At 49.0% G+C, this 19,914-nt stretch overlaps 1 protein-coding gene across 1 annotated transcript in view; it reads right to left on the bottom strand.

Moving 5' to 3' along the window:
- SCARA5 (scavenger receptor class A member 5) overlaps positions 1-19,914 on the bottom strand; it is a 99,328-nt gene that overhangs the window by 60,506 nt on the left and 18,908 nt on the right. The window contains exon 3 of the mRNA XM_028520623.2: positions 11,787-11,915. Within this exon, the coding sequence (XP_028376424.1) occupies positions 11,787-11,915 (129 nt within the window). The remainder of the gene's footprint in view (positions 1-11,786; positions 11,916-19,914) is intronic.

Genomic DNA, 19,914 nt, shown 5'->3' with positions numbered 1-19,914 from the left:
GAACGCATCCCTGTCGGAGAGTGGCGCACGGCTGTGCTGCGTTCTGTGCTTCAAGTCCGTGGAGAGAGTAGACCTGACACACTCTCACCACATACGTGTGCGCACACAAATGGTGACCTGCAATGTCCCAGTTACATTAATTACCTCGATTGTGGTGACCATTTCACACTCTAGATATATATCAAAACATCATATGGTACACCAAAAATATGCACAATTTTTACTTGTCAATTGTACCTCAGTAAAGCTGGGGGGAGACAGCTAAAAGGAAAACAGTTTAAAGGCAAACTTGGAACATTCAACTTACTCTTTTAACTCCTAAATAATGACTTTCTTCCCAAAGAAGGTAGATGTTATTTTTTTAAAAAATCAGCAAAGCAGTGAACTTCAAGAACCAAGGCAGGCACCAGCAAGCATGTGCCTGAGCTTGAGTGACATCTGGGTTCCCTGGGGAGGGTGCACAGGAAGACAGGCCTTCCTGGGGCATCAGGGCTTTGGGGGCACCTGGAGCCTTGAATACAAGTTCCCGTTAGGCCAGAGAAGCGTGGGAAACCCTGAGCAGGGCACGTCCCCATCCTGGGCCTCAGTTTTATTGACAACAGGTGAGGTCAGGACTAACCCTTCCCGCCTCTGATTTTGTCATCTGCCTCTCCCTTGCTGGGTGCCCTTGGGGCTCTTGCCCAGCTTCTCCTGCCTACCGCAAGAATGTTCTCTAGGCTCAGGCTCCAGGGAGCCTCTGCTGGCAGCATCCGGAACCAGGTGGGGGCAGCGCGCACACACACGTCCGGGGAGGGAGTGAGGGGGACCTCACCTGAGAGCGTGTTGGTGGCACTAGGGCAGTCATACCTTGTGGGGTGTTCTCAGCATTACCCAAGGGTGCCCATGGCTTTTTAAAAGGGCAGATTTATTAAAACACCAACCACTGGGAAAACTGACCACAGTTGTTTTCCTTTCTCCAAGGCCCCTCCCACCCTTCCCCCGTGGGTCTGCCTGCATCCGCATGCATGACTGCTCTCAGAGTGCCTACACACAGCCGGGCAGCCCTCGTCACAGCTCCATACACATTTCCCCGTGTCCTTCAGAAAGGCTGTGTAATATTCCTAGGTGTTGATTGACCGTGATTTAGCTAAATGACCCCCTAAGGTTAGACATTTATGGGCTTTCCAGCTTTGCGTGACTGTGAAAAATGTTAAGAGTTCTGTACACAGGCTGCCTTCCTCCTTTGTAATCATTCCCTTGAGGCCAGTGGAGTAGGATTTTTGAGCTCAAGGGTATAAAGGACTTTTATAGACACCGAAAGGCCATGGACTTCCTCAAGGCAATCTGCTTGTTTATTCCTGCTCAGTGGCCACAGCTAATGGTCAGGGGACCAGGGTTAATGGGCAGGAGACTCCTTTCCCTGACTCCTCCCGGAAAGATGCAGTTTTTCCAAAACTCTGGCAGATAACATGCTTCACTGAGGACAACTGGCCGGATCCCACTGTCGTTAACAACAGCAAGAAGAAGAAACAAAGCGCTTTGCAGAACGAAACCCTCCCTCAGTGAGTCAGCACGGCCAGGACTCTGTGGTTCCCCCGTTTCCCACCCTGGGAACTGGCACCATCGCCCCCAACAGGCCACTTTGGGACACCCGCCCATGTCCCTGCAGGTGCTAAGTCGGGGAGGGGCTCCAAAGCTGGCTCATATGGATAGAATCTCTGCAACATGGGGTGGGGGCATGCTGGCTCCAGGTAGCCCCACCGGCCCCAACCAGCTGACAGCTGAGCTCACACCGATGCTCTCCTCAGAGAGAAGCCTGGTGCGGGACCTTTGGGAGAGGCTGCTCATGTCCCCTGAGCTGGAACAACACCTGGCCCCACATCTCTTCTGGGATTTCCTGCGGATGGGAGGCTATGGATTGGGAACCGCACCAGCAGGGTGAGACAGGAATACAGGAAGTGCTCACGCCTGGTCCGTGTCCCAATTCCCGCCTCCCTTGGATTGCTCCATAGGGGACCCAGGAAACGTGGGGCTCTCTCGAAGGAGCTCAGAGAGTGCAGGAGCCTAGGGGATGCCTGCCGGCCATCAGGCCACACTGGGCTGCCAGCTGGAAGGGCAGCTGGGGCCAATAAGACTTGGGTTTTCTGTCTCTGAGGGACTTCTCAGAGATGGAAGGCACGGGGACATTATCCTAACAAGACCATATGCCTGGAGGCCACAGCAGTGGAACTGCCCACCATCACTGGCACCCCCTGCCCCCGCCCCAGAGACTGGCTGGTCACGTGAGCAGCTCTCAGCCTTGGGTTCCTCCTGGGCCCTCGCACCACATACGGCAGGCATGCTTCCACTAGAAGATTATTCACCATTTATCTGAAATTCAACTTGACCAGGGTGGCCTGTATTTTTACTGGCTCACTGTGGCCACCCCTACATGGGGGAGGCAACTGGAGGGGCCCAGGCAACAGACGGTGGAGCCCGTTAGGGCTTGCTGCCAAAGCGAACATGGGCGGCAGGTGAGACAAAGTTAGGAGGGTTCCTTGGTCCTTGGTTAATACAACCGAGTGGACTGTGGTGTCATTTACAGAGATGGAGGAAAATGGGGGAGGGGAAATCAAGAGTTCTATTGGTAGTTGAACACGTTGGCCTGGAATTCAGGGTAAAAGTCCGAGGTGAAATGATGGAATTTGATGAAGGTCACCAGGAACAGAGTTCAATTAAAGAAGAGAAAAAGACCTAGTTACTCATAGATTTAGAGGTGAAGCGGGATGGGGTTAGGCAGCAAAGAAGACCCAGCCATTGCTCCCCTGAATCACGGTACATCAGAACGCCTCAGAACACTCTAGTACCTCCACTTTGAGATTTACAGAGACACATTTGTTGAGCCCCTGGTATGAGACAGGCATCGTGCAAGGCACTCTATCTGCCATCTCACTGAACTGTTACAATACCAAGAAGTGACCATTATGATCCCCATTTTAATGTTGTTTTTTTAAAAAATGAGGCTTAAATAATTTCCCCAGATCTCAACTTGTAAATGAACAAGCTGACATTTGAACTCAGGTTTGCCTGGTCCCCAAATGTCTATTCTTTCCTCTGCACTGTGTCTGATGGCTTACTTTCTGCATATCTGCTCTCTAGTTGGGGCAGTCCTCATGGCAGGGGCCTCTCCTCGTCCCTCCTCCTGTCTCGCTGTGTCAGGCCCCGGTTGGGGGCAGTCCAAGCACAATGCCTGTGGGAGGGTCGCAGAAATTCCAAGAGTGTATAACTTCTCTTATCTCAAAGGGCAGAGGACAAGAGCTTATCAGTAGCTCAGCTGCAACCCCAGTCCAAACTTGAAACCACCCGTTAGTGACAAAATGTACTTGATAACTTTGCCCACGCAGCAGAAGGTAGAACTGGAATGCAGAAGGAAAGGTAGGTTTGGAAGGTACAAGGGCTGAGCCACGAAGAGGGAAATACAAGCTACAGAAGGAGAAAGAGACTAATTTTAGCCCACTCCCATCTTGTGTGTGTGTGTTTGGCTTAAATAAGAAAGCCCTTTTCTTAGCAAGATCTGGCTGCTGTGTTCCCAGGGCCCCCAAAGTTCCCTCCCATCCTGGCTCCTGGGGTGGAAACTGAGGCAGCTGACAAGTCCCTCTTGCTTCCCGGGTAGCATGGTTAGATGAGGGCTGGCTTGTGGTGTGGCTGGTGGAGGTCATGCTCAGTGACAGCCACCCAACAACAACGGTGGTCCTCAACCGAGTGCCAGGGATGCTGTCGGCAGTGGATGAATGAACTTAATCCTCACTGCAGTGCTTCAAGGGGGAGTGTTTCCACTAAGGCTCATGTAGCCTGAATGACTCACCCAAGGTCATGCAATCAGTGGCAAAGCCAAGGGTCGGACCCTGGCAGTCTGACGGTGCCCATTCATTTCGCCCCTAGATGCTGCTTCCAATGGGAGCCTGGGCTAAGGGAAGCCCCGGCTGCAGGACCCAAACCGGCAGCCCCACCGAGCCTGTTTCCTCACCCTCATGTGGGAACTCTTTCCTGGATTCCTTCGGTTGCTGGGAGAATTCGATGATGTAATGTATGTGAAAATTCTTTGAGAACTCTGAATCTCGAGCCAGAGGTAAAAGATAAAGGGCTAATTAATGGTCAACATAAGCCTAGTGGAGGGGAGGGGGTTGGCAAACATTTGCTGTGAAGGGCCAGGGAATAACTATTTTCAGCTCTGTAGATCATACGGTCTCTGTTGTAACTACTCAACTCTGCCACTGTAGCACAAAAGCAGCCACAGACAACACATAAATGAATGAGCATGGCTGTGTGCCAATAAAGCTTTATTGACAAAAACAGGCAGTGGCCAGATTTGACCCTTTGTCTACAGGAAGGATTCCAGCAGGTGGTAGCTGAGGTTGGGCCTCTGCCCTGTCCTATCTAATTATTGTAACTATTTGACTGGAGACTCAGAGAGCTTATTGTCAAGTTTGCAGGTGAGCTTCCCCTCATGCCCATTTTTCTTACCTGGGCATGGTTGGAAGCATCCATCCCAGTCAGAGACACAGGGCAGTGGAATCTTTCATGGAGAACTCAAGGTGTCAAAACTCTCTTCCTTTTTCCTCCCACTCCCCTGGAGCTAAGGTGAGAATGGGTTGCCTTCTGCTGGGGAAGCTCTGAGAGTTCAGAAAGGTCCACCCAGCCAAGATGGGAGGAAAGCTCAAGATGGGAGGAAGGCAGTTTCTCAGGTGAGTGAGGTCAAGGTTTAAGGAAGCGTGTGGGTGGAGGGTCTGTGAGGTGACCCCATGACACCTCACGACAGTAAAACATGTGCCTGGGCTGACATGCCTTTGGTCGTGTGCTCCTGGGAAGCGCACGCAAGTCTGCAGGCTGCAGAATGGGGACTGGGTTGGGAGACTGTCTGGACGTGTTTAGACCTGTCCACACAGGCTGGAAGGAGAAGCTAAATGACAGGTGTCCGAATCCAGACTCAAACTGGTCGCACAGGCTGCAGGTCTTGGCAGCAACCAGAGTGATGACAGGAAACTGAGATTGCTAGCACGATCCACATTGAAGCTAAAGCAACAACACCACTAGCAAAAGCCAGTTACACTGATACGGGAGGGAGGGGCGCTCACTGAGTGGCATTTCCTTTAAAGGAGATCTGGTGTGCAGGCGGGTGGAGGATGGACATGGTTAGTAGGTGGCCACACAGCGTGCCATCTGCTAGAAGTGGTCTCATGCACGGCCCTGAGCTGGCTCGAGAAAGGCTCGTGCAGAGTCAGGCGACATCAGCACACAGGGGTGCCGAGATCAGAGTGGGCCGGAGGCCAGCACACCCCACCCGGGCCAGACCCCACCAGCTCTACGGTCTCTCATTCCACCTTCTGCACAAGCCTGGAGCTTGTCGGGTGAGGATGGTGGCAGGGGCAGCCATTATGTTGAGGTGTTCAGTTTTGGCAGGCCATTAGCTAAGCACCTACTATGTGCAGGGCATTGGCTAGGCATTGGGAGCCCACAGGTGAACAAGACATGGCATCTTATCATGAAAGAGCTTCCTTTTGGACCAGAAGAGGAGTAAGCACATACATTGATGATTTCAACATCATGAAGCAACTGTGCAGACAGGGTTGTACACACACAGAGGTCTCCAGACCAGGCTGGATGAGCTACTGTTGAAGTAGCTACTGGTGTTTTCACTTCATTGAAGAAAATAAGGATGAGGAGGATGCTTTATTATGTTCCTGCAAGAGGAACTAGAAACCAAGTGTCTGAGACAGTCAAGGAAGACCAGGCAAAAGTCTCTGTCATTTGCAGCTGTTCTTTTCAATAGAAGCACACAATGCCTCATCTGTCTGGGACAGTGGGAGTGAGGGCCGTGCTCCCGGGTGTCAGGTGCGGCACCGGCTCCCGGAGCTGGCTTGCTCACTCACTCTCCACACCGAGGAGCCACAGTGCTGAAAACGCCATCCTGTTTTTGACATACTGGGCCCTGCACTGTCACAGCAAGCCCAAGGTCCCTCAGACAGGGTCTCCACCCAGGCTGCCCCTGTGTTCATGAGAAACGTGTAGGCTACAGGACCACATCCTCCCATCACACAGAGCTAAGCACGCCCAGAGCCCTCGTTCACACGCAAAACCACCAGGTGCTGAGGCTGACTGAATAGGTTTCTAACTTTTTGCTATTGAGAGCAAAATCCCTCAATAATCCCTGATTATTCCAATAATGATGATGATGATGACAGCATCCAATATTGATTATTTTTATGTGCCAAGTACTAAGAGTTTTCGTGTATCAGTTAATTTAGTCCTCACAACAACCCAATGGGGTAGGTGCCATTATAATTCCATTTGATAGATGAGGAAACAATAATTTGAGAAGTTAAATAATTTGCCCCATGATTATAGAACCATTCAGTGGTTCTGCCCAGATCTGAATCCAGAAGTTTACCCTTAAAACCCATATCCTAAAGATAATATAGTTATTCTCTCAGAATTTAAGGACACATAGAATAATAGAACTATCCTTTAGCCCATTGTTTTTTAGACTATGGCTTGTATGGCTCCCCTTTCATGAATCATGAAATAAATGTATGAGTTGTGACCATTTTTTTAAAAAATAGAATAGAATAGAAAGTCATTAGCATGCATCACACATTTAAAACTATTGTGTACCTGGCTGGTGTAGCTCAGTGGATTGAGCGTGGGCTTCGAACCAAAAGCATCACAGGTTTGATTCCCAGTCAGGGCACATGCCTGGGTTGCAGGCCACGGCCCCCAGCAACCGCACATTGATGTTTCTCTCTCTCTCTCTTTCTCCCTCCCTTCCCTCTCTAAAAAATAAATAAATAAAATCTTTTAAAAAAGACTATTGTGTATATATGTGAACATGTGTGAACTGATTGTGATGTAAAGTATATTTCTTTTTAAAAAAAAAGATTTTGTTTATTTATTTTTAGAGAGAGGGAAAGGGAGGAAAAAGAGAGGGACAGAAACATCAACATGAGAGAGAAATATCAATTGGTTGCCTCTCCTATGCACCCCAACTAGAGACCGAACCTGCAACCCAGGCATGTGCCCTGACTGGAATCGAACCTGTGACCTTTTGCTTACAGAACAATGTCCAAACAACTGAGCCACACCAGCCAGGTCTAAAATATATTTCTTACTGTAGGTCATGACCAAAGAGTTTGAGAAAGATGAATCCAGTCCAACCTGTTCATTTTACAAAGTGAGTGTACTAAGGCTCAGAAAGCGAAGAGATTTTCCGTGAGATTACAGAGCGTTAATGGATGGGCTGGGACCAAACCCAAGTTTTTCTAACTCTCAGTTCACATCATCATCATCCAGCTTAATTGACTACAAAGAAAGCCAAGAGAAAACAAGCAATAATACTAATGGTAGTGGTAGAACTAATACTATAATGACGGCAACAATAACAGCTACTATTTTTATCATGCTTACTATGAAAACAACCCAGTGAGGCAGACATACTTATTCCTCACAGTTTCAGATGAGAAAACTCAGATCCAGAAAGGTCAAGTCATTTGGCCAACATCACACAGCTGGGAACGGAGGGGTCATGGTAGGAACTTGAACCCAGCCAGGCGATCCGAAAGTCCACGGTGTTAAGCAGAAACGTACCGTAATGCACGATCCTGCCTGTGTTGACAGTGTCCATAAATGCTCGGATGCCAACACAGTGTACACGGTGACGTGTGCGTGGACATAATTAATTACACACCTACTTCTACTGGCACATGCCCTTCAGCAGTGATTCTGTATTTCCCTGTATTTAGATACCTGGCTAAGACTGAAATAATCATCTTTTTCCCACAGCTAAGATCCCTCCCAAGGTTCCTTGTCTCTTTCGTTCACTTAGCCGTTCATGTATGTGAGAAATCATGCACTTGCAGAATTAAATAGAGGAGGCAGGATTTGTTCAAAGGCAAAACTATGCATAACAGCCTTTCTTGTTCCAGAAAGGATTAAGGCAGTTTATACAGACACCTACACTACACCAAGGTAACAGTGGAGGAGAACGAGATACAGGGAAAACAGGTGGGAACATCAAAAAGGAGGGAGGAGCCAGGCCAACAGGAAGCTGCTCCCACAAAGTCTCTAAGTTGCTGTGGGTGGACCACACCTCTGTCCCCAGGTTTGCATTTTAATTACCTTCAAATTCACACATCTTACAGTGGGATGAAAACTAACTCCCAAAGTGCATTAATTACCTCCTTGAAAGAAATTTTAATTACTCTCAGATTCAGTCTCCTGAAGGTGGAAACTAATTCCTCAAGGACAGCAAAGCTCCTTCTAAGACAGAAAATAACTCCTCCCCAGGCCCTCCTAGTCAGCCCGTGTGACGGAATGACACCTCACCGGGAGCCCTCCCCGGTCCTGTTCTGTGGCCCAGGTTGCTGCGCTGCTCCAGCTTCCCACTGGGTAGGCCCCCAGATGTTCACACCTCCCCTTTCTGCTGTTTCATTTTCACCCTGGGAGTTCAAGTTCCTTGATGACAAGACAGGGGAGGAAGAGGTGATTTCTGATCACCACAGTGACGTCCAAAATAGGCATGGATAAGACAGAACCTCCTCTAACCCTTGAAGTCCAGCAGGGAACATCTTGGCTACAGTGCTGGACTGAGGACTTCCTGACCACACGGTCATTCAATCTCAGTTCTCTTGTTCATGAAGTTAGGACTTCCGTACCATTCAAAAATGAATCTGGAATGACGTTTAGATAGAAAGGTGAACTGAGAGAAGTTCCATGTGAGGTTTTCTAGAGTAAGACTTTGTATAATTAGATTATTATTTCGTGATATTGAAAAACAGTAAGTGCAAGCATTTGTATGCCAACCACGTGTCACCAAAAAGGTTTGCAGACATGCCGCTGGGTTGTGGGGGATAATTTCGTCACCCAGCTGTAAGATGTATGACCTTTTTATTGACGAGCAGGTTTGGAAGTCTAAGAGTGGTTCAGACAGAACTCCTGTCTTAGCTAGGGTACCACAGATGAGGTAGGTTAACCAAATGACATTTTTGTCACAGTGGAGGCTGGCAAGTCAAAGATCAAGGTGCGGGGAGATCCGATTATTGGTGAGGGCGCCCCTCCCGGCTTGCAGATGGCCCCTTCTCCCTGTCTCCTCACGTGATCTGTCTCTCATCTCTTCTCAGAAGGGCACTAGTCCCATCATCAGGGCCCCACCTTTGTGACCTAATTATCTCCCAAAGGCCCCCCTCCAAATGCCAACACCCTGAAGGTTAGGGCTTCAATATGTAAATTTGGGGGGCAGATGCAGTGCAGCCCGTAGCACGTCCTGTGCAAGGTGACCTCAGCAGAGCACTGGAGAGCACGTCCTGCCCAAGATAGGGAAATGGCCACAGCAGGACAGCTAACAGAGGCCCTGGCAAGCTCTGGCTTACTCTGAACCACGGGTCTCCCCATCCTCTTGGTATCTTCTGAAAGGAAGCCTCGCTGGAGGTGTTCAGTCGGGGTAATCTGAGAAGACTTCCTTGTTGCCTAAGGCTAGGCAGGGCCTCCTTCAAAACGCCCAGGCTTGTCCGCTGAATGAATGCCTAAGGCCCCTCCTTAGGGGAGAGACAGCTGGTGACTGTATCGTTCACTGATGACCCCTCACCACATCTTTCCCAGAGGCCAACCTGATTTCTCAGACGAGAACCTGGGGCAGCGACAGTGGCCACGCCAATGAACTGAGAGGTAAAAGGATGATGCTTCATTTCATCAGATCTGTTCCAATCCAGCCGAAATTTGTATTTCATGCAGGCCATCTGGTACCCAGGGACTTCAGGTTCAAAGGAGGTAATGATCACAATTCCCCCCCTGTTTCCACATGGGACAACCAAGGAAGTGTGGTAACGTTTTCATTAGATTGAGAAACTGTGTCTCATCTTCCTTTCTGAAACTCTCTGGATGTTGTCGTACATTCCACCCAGACCCCAAGCCGAGAGAAAGGCCCTCCCTCACCGTTCTGGGCAGCTCTACTTGTTAGGGCTCTCCTCTCCTCTGAATGGAAATCTGTCTCTTGACGAAATCCCCCCATTTGTATATCTCTACCCTCTGAGGCCATATAGAGTATATCCTCTCTTTCCAGCATGGCAGTTCTAGGGAGACAAGCTTCATCCCCTGCATCCCCTTCCCTTCCCAAGAGAGGACACCCTTCCAGGCCCTCTGGGCCTCCGGAGACCTGCCCCTGGGTCCCCCCTGCCACAGCCTGACTCTGCTCTGGACCTTCCTCTGCCACCTAAAAGTTCCCATTTAGCAGGGAAGTTGTAATACCATAGCCCTGCTTTCCTGCTGGGCTGAAACACTTTCCAAAAATTCTGGAAATTTGTTATGGTTGTGGCTGCTAAGCCCACAAAACCCAGATCCCAATCTCTCCCTGAACAGCCCAAGAACATGTTCAAATCATCCTCCAGCTGGACATCGTTCCTGAGATGAATCATGAGTTTCCCTCCTTGTTGCTGTTGGCTGCCCTTCAGGTCTATGGTCGGTGGGACAGACGCCACCCTGAGGATGCCCTTTTCCCTGAGTACGGAAACCCGAGAGTGAAGGCAGCGTTGAACATCCTGTCGCCAGGCCCAGGTGACTGTTTTCACTTCCCAGAAAGTGAGGCCAGACCAGGGAGGTCCTAAGCATCTGCCTCAGAACTTCTAGCGAAGGGTCATCTGCAAGGGCTTAACCTCCAGATTGCTTCCCTAGAGTTAACCCAGGACCCTGCCCTCAGCACTCCCAGTCAGCTCGGCCTGCCTGGCCCGTGGCTTTGCTCTGACCCACCCCACCCACCACACCCACACTTGCACTGTGTATGCATCCTCTGTGTTAGCACCACAGTCCCCACCACAGCCCCCATTGCAGGGCTCCATCTGCATGTCCCTGCCTCATCCCTTAGACTGGGAGTTCCTTTCAGGAAGCCCCTGGCTCCTATTTCAGCTGTGCCTTCAATCTTAGCGGGAACTTGGCACAAAGTAGGCACTCATGTAAGACAAGTGAGGTTGGAATAAACTGATCTGTTGACTTACTTTGGCAAGCCTCACATACATCCCTCCATGGAGAAAGGTGGGCACTGAGCATCTCTCCCGTTTGGTGGGAGTCAGGAGGGACCACCACAGCCTCTATACCTTCACTATCTCCGTCACAGTGGGATGACCCATGGGCGATGAACTGGGCTGCTCAGAGCACAGAGCCCTCCCTCTGATCCCTTACCTCATCCCTGCTCTTCTCCTTCCTGCCTACAGTAAGTGTTCCAGACTCCAGCCCATCACCGCCAGCCTGTCCTGCAGACAGAAACTAGGGAGAAGAGTCCAAATGAATTGGGGCAAACCCATCCCACCCTAGTAACAGCAAAAGGACAGCAGGCTGACCATGACCCTGATTGAGCTCAGCAGCAAAGTCTCTCATGACTATTTCCATCACAGCCCAGGATGAGGGGCCCAGCGTGCTCTGCACAAACCACAGTTCAGAGCTCCAGGGAGACCCAGTACAATGCACAGTGCCACACAACGACTTGGGAAAGGTCAGAAGCCACTGGGAGGGACCAGGTCCCTGTTCCTGGACTCAGAGATGTCCCAAGCTCCCACAGCCCCTGCCAATGACTCATCGCAAATGAAACAGGCACTTCTGCTAACAGTGGTGCCTGGTGGGAAAACTTTCTCCTTCACATTTCCATGGCGAGATGGGCATTGTTGAGGCTCGCAGCTGTGGGAACAGGGTGGAGGCCTCAGCTCTCCAGTTCCTCTCTGGCAGTTCCTTATGACCTCCATGGCTCCTTTCACATTCTTAAAGGCCAGGGCAGAAAAGGGCAGTCTTACCTGCTAAGATGAACATGCCCACGAGAAGCAGGAAGACCAGCAGGTAGAGCCCGAGGACAGCATGCTTCAGGGCCGACAGGGAGCCCAGCTGGGTGCAGCAGCCGCCTGCCCGGCGTCTCTGGCACGGATCTAGGCGATACGGGTAAGGAGAGGAGGGAAAGGAAAAGACACTTGAAAACCACAGGCTTTTCCCGCCTTCGGTCCCATGTCTCCCCAATGCTCACAGATGTGCACACGGAGCGAGCCGCTCACACATCTGTGATGCAGCTGTGACGATGCGGAGCTCTGCAGCTTCTACCTCTCCCCCCATCCTCTGCAGTCTTTCAAAAGATGTCTAAATTATTTTTTATTACAGTTGACATCCACTATTAGTGTGTAGTAGTTTTGGGTATGCAGCAAAGTGGTCAGACAATCTCACACTTCACAGGGTGTTCTGCCTGCTGTTTCTCATACCTGTTGGCACCCTCCACAGGCATTACAATGTCATGGACTGCATTCCCGATGCTGTACTTTACATCCCCAAGACTGTTTTGTAACTGCTAATGTGTACTTCCTAATCCCTTCACCTTTTTCACCCAGCCCCTCAAGCCCTCTCGGGCACCCATCAGTCTGCTCTCTGGATCTTCCAGTCCGTTTCAATCTGGTTTGTCCCCTTATTTTGTTCTCTAGACTCCACACGTAAGTGAAATCATGTGGCCACCTTTCGTGCTCTGGAACAAGCCCTCCGGGCATGTTTCCTGCTCACGTGCCCACAGGAACCCGCCTCCTGGAGTTAGTCCAAGCAGTGGAGAAAGCACAAATAGCCTGGGATATGTGTTCTTTATAAAAACATCCTTGTCCCACGTGACCTGGAGCACACGGAGGGAATTGAAGGCAGGGTCTGCAAACCCCGGGAAGGGATGGAAACGAGCCAAGCGGGCCGGGTGGGCCCGGGACCCCAACAGCTCACGCCCTGCCTGGAAGAGGTGGCGGTATGGAGATGAAGGCCAGGTGTTGCCAGATCCAAAGTTTTTAAGACAAGCCAGAAGGGATTTTGAGAAACCTCCCTGTTTTCAAGTGTTAACAACTAATTTAAAACAATAACAAACAAGACAAAAACAAAAGCCACTAAGGAGTATGAGCCAAGCACGTTTGTGTGCTGGGTCTGACCACTGGCCGCACCCTGGGGTTTAGAGTTACGGGAAAACGTAGTAACTTCCTTCTGAGAAGCTACCCCAGCCTCACCAGCTTCTGGCCCAGACAGAACAGCAAATAGCAGTACTCTGCTGCACCTAATGAATAGTTCAGTCCAACCCGTTCAACACAGGTGTCAGATGCGGCGGTAGACTGTGGGTGGGCCCCGGGTGCTCTGGCTGCTGGGCACCTTTCGGATGGACTCCTCCTTTGAGTCACCCTTCTCTGCAGCCATGCCGAGGCTGGAAGCTCACTGACCTTCGCCTGCGACGTCACATGACAGCGGAAAGGAAGGCATGCTCACCTACCCCGATCCCCAGCTCGGCAAGTAAGAAGCACTGGAGGGCATTTTTCAAAACACGACACCCCTGGTGTGCCAGTTCTCACAGTCCGCACCTGGAGTGCGTTGCACCCAGAGGACGGTGTGTGGGCAGAGAAAGGCTGACATCAAGAGGCTGAAATAACTGATGTTCCAAAATGGTTTTTAAAGATGGTATGGTGTTTATAATTCCTTGGTAACTCTGGGTTTGCAAGGGCGCTACCTGGGGGGTTGCTTGTCACCCCTCAGGTCTTACCAGCTCCTCTGCGGCCTGCAGGAGGTTTGGGGACCGTGAGGGAAGTGGGGTGATGAGGTTGGGGCCCCAGCCCCCCAGAGGTACTGTCAGGTAAGGGAGATTTTCTCACTCATTTACCTTGTCGTATTTAAAATACTGCTGTTAAAGTCGCTGAGTAGAAAGCTATCACATAATAGTTTCAAAAAACATCAGGCACAATTTGGAGCAAGTTGTCAAGAAGACACATTATCGTCAGCCCTTCAATATTAGCGATATTGAAGCATTAACCTGATTTTCCACTAAGCCTCGCCCAAAGTGCATCTTTCTAACTCCCCCTAAATCTCCTTTGCCAGAACTTTTCATCCTTTGTGACACACTAGGATCTATAAACTGTTTTGCTCCTAAATATGCAGGCTTCTTGTATCATCTCATCTTTTTTTATTCTTGTGAGAGTCACTGGCTATCTGGTTGCGAAGCGTTAAAGTCTGTTTCCTTTGAGAGTCAGAGTGGTGGGCATAGCGCTGCGTATGGTACAAATGGGAGTTCTCACGGTCAAGGTCTCAGTGATCACTCCGATGCCCCTGCTCTGAGCCCAGCTTCCTCTCTGGATGAAGATGGGAATGATGGCAGACCGGCTGCTGGGATGGGTCGGGAGACACCCATGCCAAAGTGCTCTTACCCGGAGATTTATCCCAGCCAGCCCTGGGCTTCTCCACTCACGGGCTTTCCTTGACCCTCTTCCTGCTTCCTTTGGAGGTTTAATCAAGTTAAACTATATTCTTTTACTGTTTCAATCTTGTCTTATGGGTTCATTACAAGAAATCCTTTTCTCTCTCTCAAGAAAAAAAGTAGATTTTTTTCTTTGTATGCAACATTTTTATTGAGGCACAAGGCACATAATTTGCCTGAATTTAAGGCACCATTTAGTAAGCTCAATGTTAATACAGTTAAGGATTAAGTGCAAACAATATGCATTCACAGCCTATAAATGGTGACTACATCACAATTTATAAAGTGCCAGATTAGTGCTAATTGTCATGGAGCTTGGAATTTTTTCGCTTGTGGAGGAAAACAAAAAAGTAAGTCACTCTTCATTCCTCTAGGAATGAAAACATTTTCCTAAACCAATCAGTCGCAAAAGTAAGGGCTATTTTTTTCTTTAGTTCTGCTCATTAGAACACCAACTTTTATTTAAAGTCTGTACTGACTTTCAGCTTGGCCGGTGTGGCTCAGTCAGTTGAAGTGACATCTCATAAACTGAAAGAGTGTGGGTTCGTTTCCCAGTCAGGACACATGCCTAGTTTGTGTGTTAGGTCCTGGTCAGGGCACCTCCAAGAGATAACTGATCAATGTTTCTCTCTCACATCAAGGTTTCTCTCCCCCCTCTCTCTCTTCCTTCCTCTATCTCTAAAATTAATAAGCATGTCATCAGCAGAGGATAAAAAATAAAGTCTATACTGACTTTCAATCTTGGCAGACCAGGAAGAGGAAAATCACACAGCCAACAGTACTGCTAACTTGAGTCTTGCCTTCATCCTTTGCATGTGTGTTGCTAGCTCGCTGTAAGAGGCAAGTGCAATGATGTAGCTCTGTTTTTTTCCCACCAAAAAGCAGTGCCTCCCTTCCCCTCCACCTGAGGCTTCAATCTGGTAGAAACAACCCTCTGGTGCGAGGTCCCTTCATCAGCTAACACACAGAATGTAGACCTTTCTCTGAGAGAGCTTAGTTATTTTAACAAGACTCGATTACTTTGCACATGCAACACAGTCTATTTTAAATAGAACATAACAAGGGTTTCGAATAGAGATTTCCCACAAACTGTCAGACAAGCAGAACATGAATGGTGCTGGCAGGATGGTAGAGAACTGGACCATCAAGGGAAGAAGACATTTAGGGGACAGACAAGTTATTTGGTCTGTTCAAAACACATTTATTGACTTTTTCATGTAACATGGCAGCAGCAGGTTAGCCGGGTAAACCATTCAAATTATTTAAAATGAGTGGAAGACTGAAAACACTCCAGAAGGACACAATCAGTAATGCCAGGGCATAAGCATGGTCACTTACTTGTTTCTTTAAAAAATAAATGAGCTATCTAGCCATGAAAAAAAGATGGAGGAACCTTACATGCATATGACTAAGTAAAAGCAGTCAATCAGAAAAGGCTGCATACTGTTGAAGTCCAACTCTATGACATTCAGGAAAAGGCAAAACTATGAAGACAATAGTAAGACAGTGGTCGCCAGGGGTTGGGAGGGGAGAGGGATCAGTAGGTGGAGTGCAGAGGACTTTTTGTTCAGTGAAACTATTTTGTGTGATACTGCAGTAATGCATACACGTCATTATGCATTTGTCCAAGCCCATAGAACGTACAACGCCTTGAGTGAATCCTTATGTAAATTTCGGACTTTGGATGGTAATGATGTGTTGACGTAGGTTCATAAATTGTAACAAATATACCACTGTGTTTCAAGATGCCGATGGTGGGGGAGGCCGTGCATGGCAGGGGTGGGGTGCATAGAGTACATGGGGACTTCCTGCACTTCCCACTAATTTTGGTGTGAACTAAAACTGATTTAAAAATAAAGTATATTTTTTAAAAAGAAGAGACTTTTACCTGCGAAATGTTTGGGTAATACTTCAACAAGCATTTATTGAGCACCCACCATCGAGCACCCTGCTATGGGAGACAGCCTTCAGGGTGGCCCCGGATGATCCTGACCCCTGTGTAGTCTCCTTTCGCACTGCACCAGAGCAGTTTGTGGGACGAATGGACTATGGCAGAAGTGATGGCGTGTCACTTCTGAGATTAGACAAAAGACACTGCCTCTTCCTTTTTGCTCACTCTCTCTTTTTCTTGGAACGATTACTTGGAGGGAAGCCGGCTGCCGTGTCAATGAACACCGTATGGGGAGCCCACATGATAAGGAGTGGAGGCCCTCAGCCAGCAGCCGTGGGATCGAGCCTGGAAGCAGATGCTGCAGCCAGTGAAGCTCTCAGATGACTGCACCCTGGCTGAGATCTTGACAGCGGTGTCAGGAGGGATGCTGAGCCGGAATCACCTAGTGACGCTGCGCAGATTCCTGCCAGGCTATATTATACATAAATATATTTCTGAGCCAGAGTTTGATTGGAAAAAATAAACAAAATCTCAGCTTTCCTTGCACACCCATGACTTCCTCAGAAACTAGGTGAGACTAAATTTTAGTTGTTTAAGCTGCTGAGTTTTGAGGTAATTTGTTGTACGGCAATTGATGACTAATACACTTACGTTAAACAATAGGAAGTGCAAAGGTGACAAACCACGTGCAGGAGAGACTCTGTCAGCCTCGTTCACTTGCCACTTCCCAGTGTCTGGCTCATCGCAGGCACTCAGACACCACTTGTTGAACAAGAAATTAAGATGTGGCCACTGCCCCTCAGATGCTCACATCTGCGGGGGAGACAGCATGTGAGCAGGTGACTATTACACGGGTGTGAGTGATGTAGGTGCTAAGAGAGCTAAGACACAAACAGAATGCTGCATCGTGGAGGCCGTGTGTCACTGTGTTGGGAGGTGGTCCCGCACCAAGGAGAGAGCAGCTGGCGAGGCAGACAGGCTGAAACCCATTGTCTCTCCACTGCAGCTTTACCATCTGATTAACGGCTATATACAGAAAGCTGTGACTTTAAGAAGAAGACTTCCTTCCTGTGAGAACAGTTCCAGAGAAAATATGAGACAAATGTGTGAGTTATTAAACATAGCTGTTTGTAGACGTGGTCACACACGAGACCGGGTCAAGGAGAACATGGCACACAGAAACAAAACAGAAACAAAGCTCTCCCAAGATGCGGGAGGATCCAGGGACGAGGTTTTCCCATCGTGCAGTGGCCTCCAGAAATGAGGGTGGCATCTCAGGAGATCAGAAAGCCAAGAGAAGGGGGCTGGAGGGGCCTGGAGAAGGCAAAGCCAGTGGCTCCAAGAAAGGAAGTAGAACATGAAGAAAAGCAGAGTGACGTCTAGAACAAGTCCCCAGTGCCAGGCCGGGAAGATGTTGTTTATCTCGGCGTGGCGCGCACGCTGCCCGTGGGCTGGGAGCTGTCAGACGCATGGTGTTCCCACCTCTGGCCATCCCGTCCACAGCTGGCCCGGGCCGTTTTACATGGCCGTGTGTCCCCAGGCGGTTATTTTCTTTGTCACTCCACAGTTTTAAAACTTGAATTTATTGGAGAAGGAAATGGGATTGCCTCATCACAAGTGGAAACTCGGCATCTCCCTATTCCACGTTAAAATAAATACCTAGCCGTTAAAATAACAAACGTACACCCATACAGCGCTTCACGGTCTCTCCAGTACCACCGTGCTGCACACGGTCACCTCTGAGAGACACCGGCTTCGGTCAAAGCCATTCAACCTCAGCTTTAATCATTTAATCTCAACGTTTTAAAGAAAAAAGTTGGTGTGCTCCAAGGAGATCTTATTTATAGAGAAGCAAAACCAAACTTTTTGAGTGTTCAAGATCTAGAACAAGCCGGAAGATACAACACCAAGGATTAAGTACCACCAAAAGAAGGTCGGGACCTTGAACACACCTCCAGCAGTAACTTCATTAGTCACGGTTGTGTGTCTCCAGCTCCATCTGCCCCGGGCTCTAAAAGGTCCTCTGGGGCAGGGGGTACCTTGCTGACCTCTCACCCCATCAACCAGCACGCCACAGCACGGTAAGATCTTTGCAAGAACAAAGACCAGTGAAAGGCACTTGTTTTTTTGCTGCAAAGATCATCTCTTACATTTGTCTTACGCAACTAGTTGACACATTTTTGTTGGCTGTAAAAACATGTTTTTGAGCAAAATTTTGGTCTGAAAAAGAGACAAAACCTTGGCTTTGCTTGTTCACCCATGACTTTGGATTGCCTGCCACTCTGTGCCTGCACAGGTAAACCCTGGGAGTAATTTCTTGGAACTGAACCGACACTCATCCTGCCGGAGTAGCATAATCACACATGGAACATAGCCATCTGGAGGCCTGGGCCCCACCCCCGGACGTTCTGAGCTTGGTTGGGTGAGGAAACCGCACATCTAGGGCACAGAGGTACACAGTTCTGGAGTAAGGCATTTGTCATATCGAAAAAATGCGAAGACGCGTTCCTGGAAAATCAATGCAAAGGCTTGCTATTATGCGAGATTGGCTTATTTTTTAAATTTTGATTTCTTCTTAATAGGACACAGTCAAAATGGGATTGTCTCAAACTATTTTATTATTCCAGGAGGATAGCATTGCAAAGGGTTCCTTTTGATCATGGGAATGAATACAAGTACCGCCCTCAAGAGCTTTGGTTAAAATGTTGTCTGCAGAGGGTGGGGAGGTGCTTGGGAGCAAGGATTAAAGATCAGAAAAGGAAAGTTTATCTGAAAATCATGCAACCCCAGACAGTTGAGCTGAGGATGAATCAGGAGATACACTGCCCTCTCCCAATGTCAACAGCTCGGGAACTCTGGGTCCCAGTCTCCCCGACACTCCCACGGGGGACAGCATGGGGCTAGGGCTCCGTGGAGGCAGATCCAAAGCCTCCTCTGTCCCATGCGGACTGCGAGGCCTTGAGAAATCATGGTGAGCAAGCCCCTTCCTCAGTTCGGCCCTTTCTTGACAAACCAATTTCTCAATTTCTTAATCATCATTTTAGAGCATGTGGGAAATTGTCTGTTTGAATTTATTTTCCTCTCATTAACAAATTACTCACAAACTATGTCTGACAGCAGTGGGTACTTAAATACTTATTTCCCAAGAAACTGGGTCTATGAACAAAAAACAGGATGCAATGATGCCATTGTCACCTAATGAGTTTTACCAAGGACAAACAGTCCTTTTCTTTTTGTTCTCTTCGGATCCCACAGCTGGTAAACAGCAGGTGGAGATAAGGTTTTATTTCTGGAAGGGACCACAGCGCTCATCACATCCAAGGATCTTCTTAAACCCCGAAGGCTGAAGGCCGGCTTCATTATCCTCACTCTGATTACTCACCACTCGCAGCCCCAAATAACCTCTGTCTTTGAAGCTGCCATCCCCTTCTGGCTTTAATGGGGACCTCTGTTTACTTTCCCTCAGTAAGTGGAAGAGGAGGGTGTAAGGCAGGGACACTGCAGAGGGCAGACACCTCCCGCAGTTTCATGTGACCCAAGTGTGGGAGGGTCCTGACCCACCCGCTGGGGTACAGTGAACACCAGCCTTCTCTGCCTGGTTGGACTGCAGACCTGAGTCTTCCAGACAGATGCCCGGTGAAGGCGCCAAACAAAGGAGACAATAGTCTAACGCAAGATTGGGTAAGTCTGAGTCTTGCACATCCAAACCCAAGAAAGGGAGAGGGGAGAAGGTGGAAGGATGGCCAAAGCTCATTCGTTTTAGATTCTGTTATGTCCTAGA

This window comes from Phyllostomus discolor, chromosome 8 (assembly GCF_004126475.2).
Source record: "Phyllostomus discolor isolate MPI-MPIP mPhyDis1 chromosome 8, mPhyDis1.pri.v3, whole genome shotgun sequence".
Lineage (NCBI taxonomy): Eukaryota > Metazoa > Chordata > Mammalia > Chiroptera > Phyllostomidae > Phyllostomus > Phyllostomus discolor.
The sequence above is the reverse complement of the archived record's forward strand: the minus strand, read 5'-3'. Positions and strand labels throughout refer to the sequence as shown.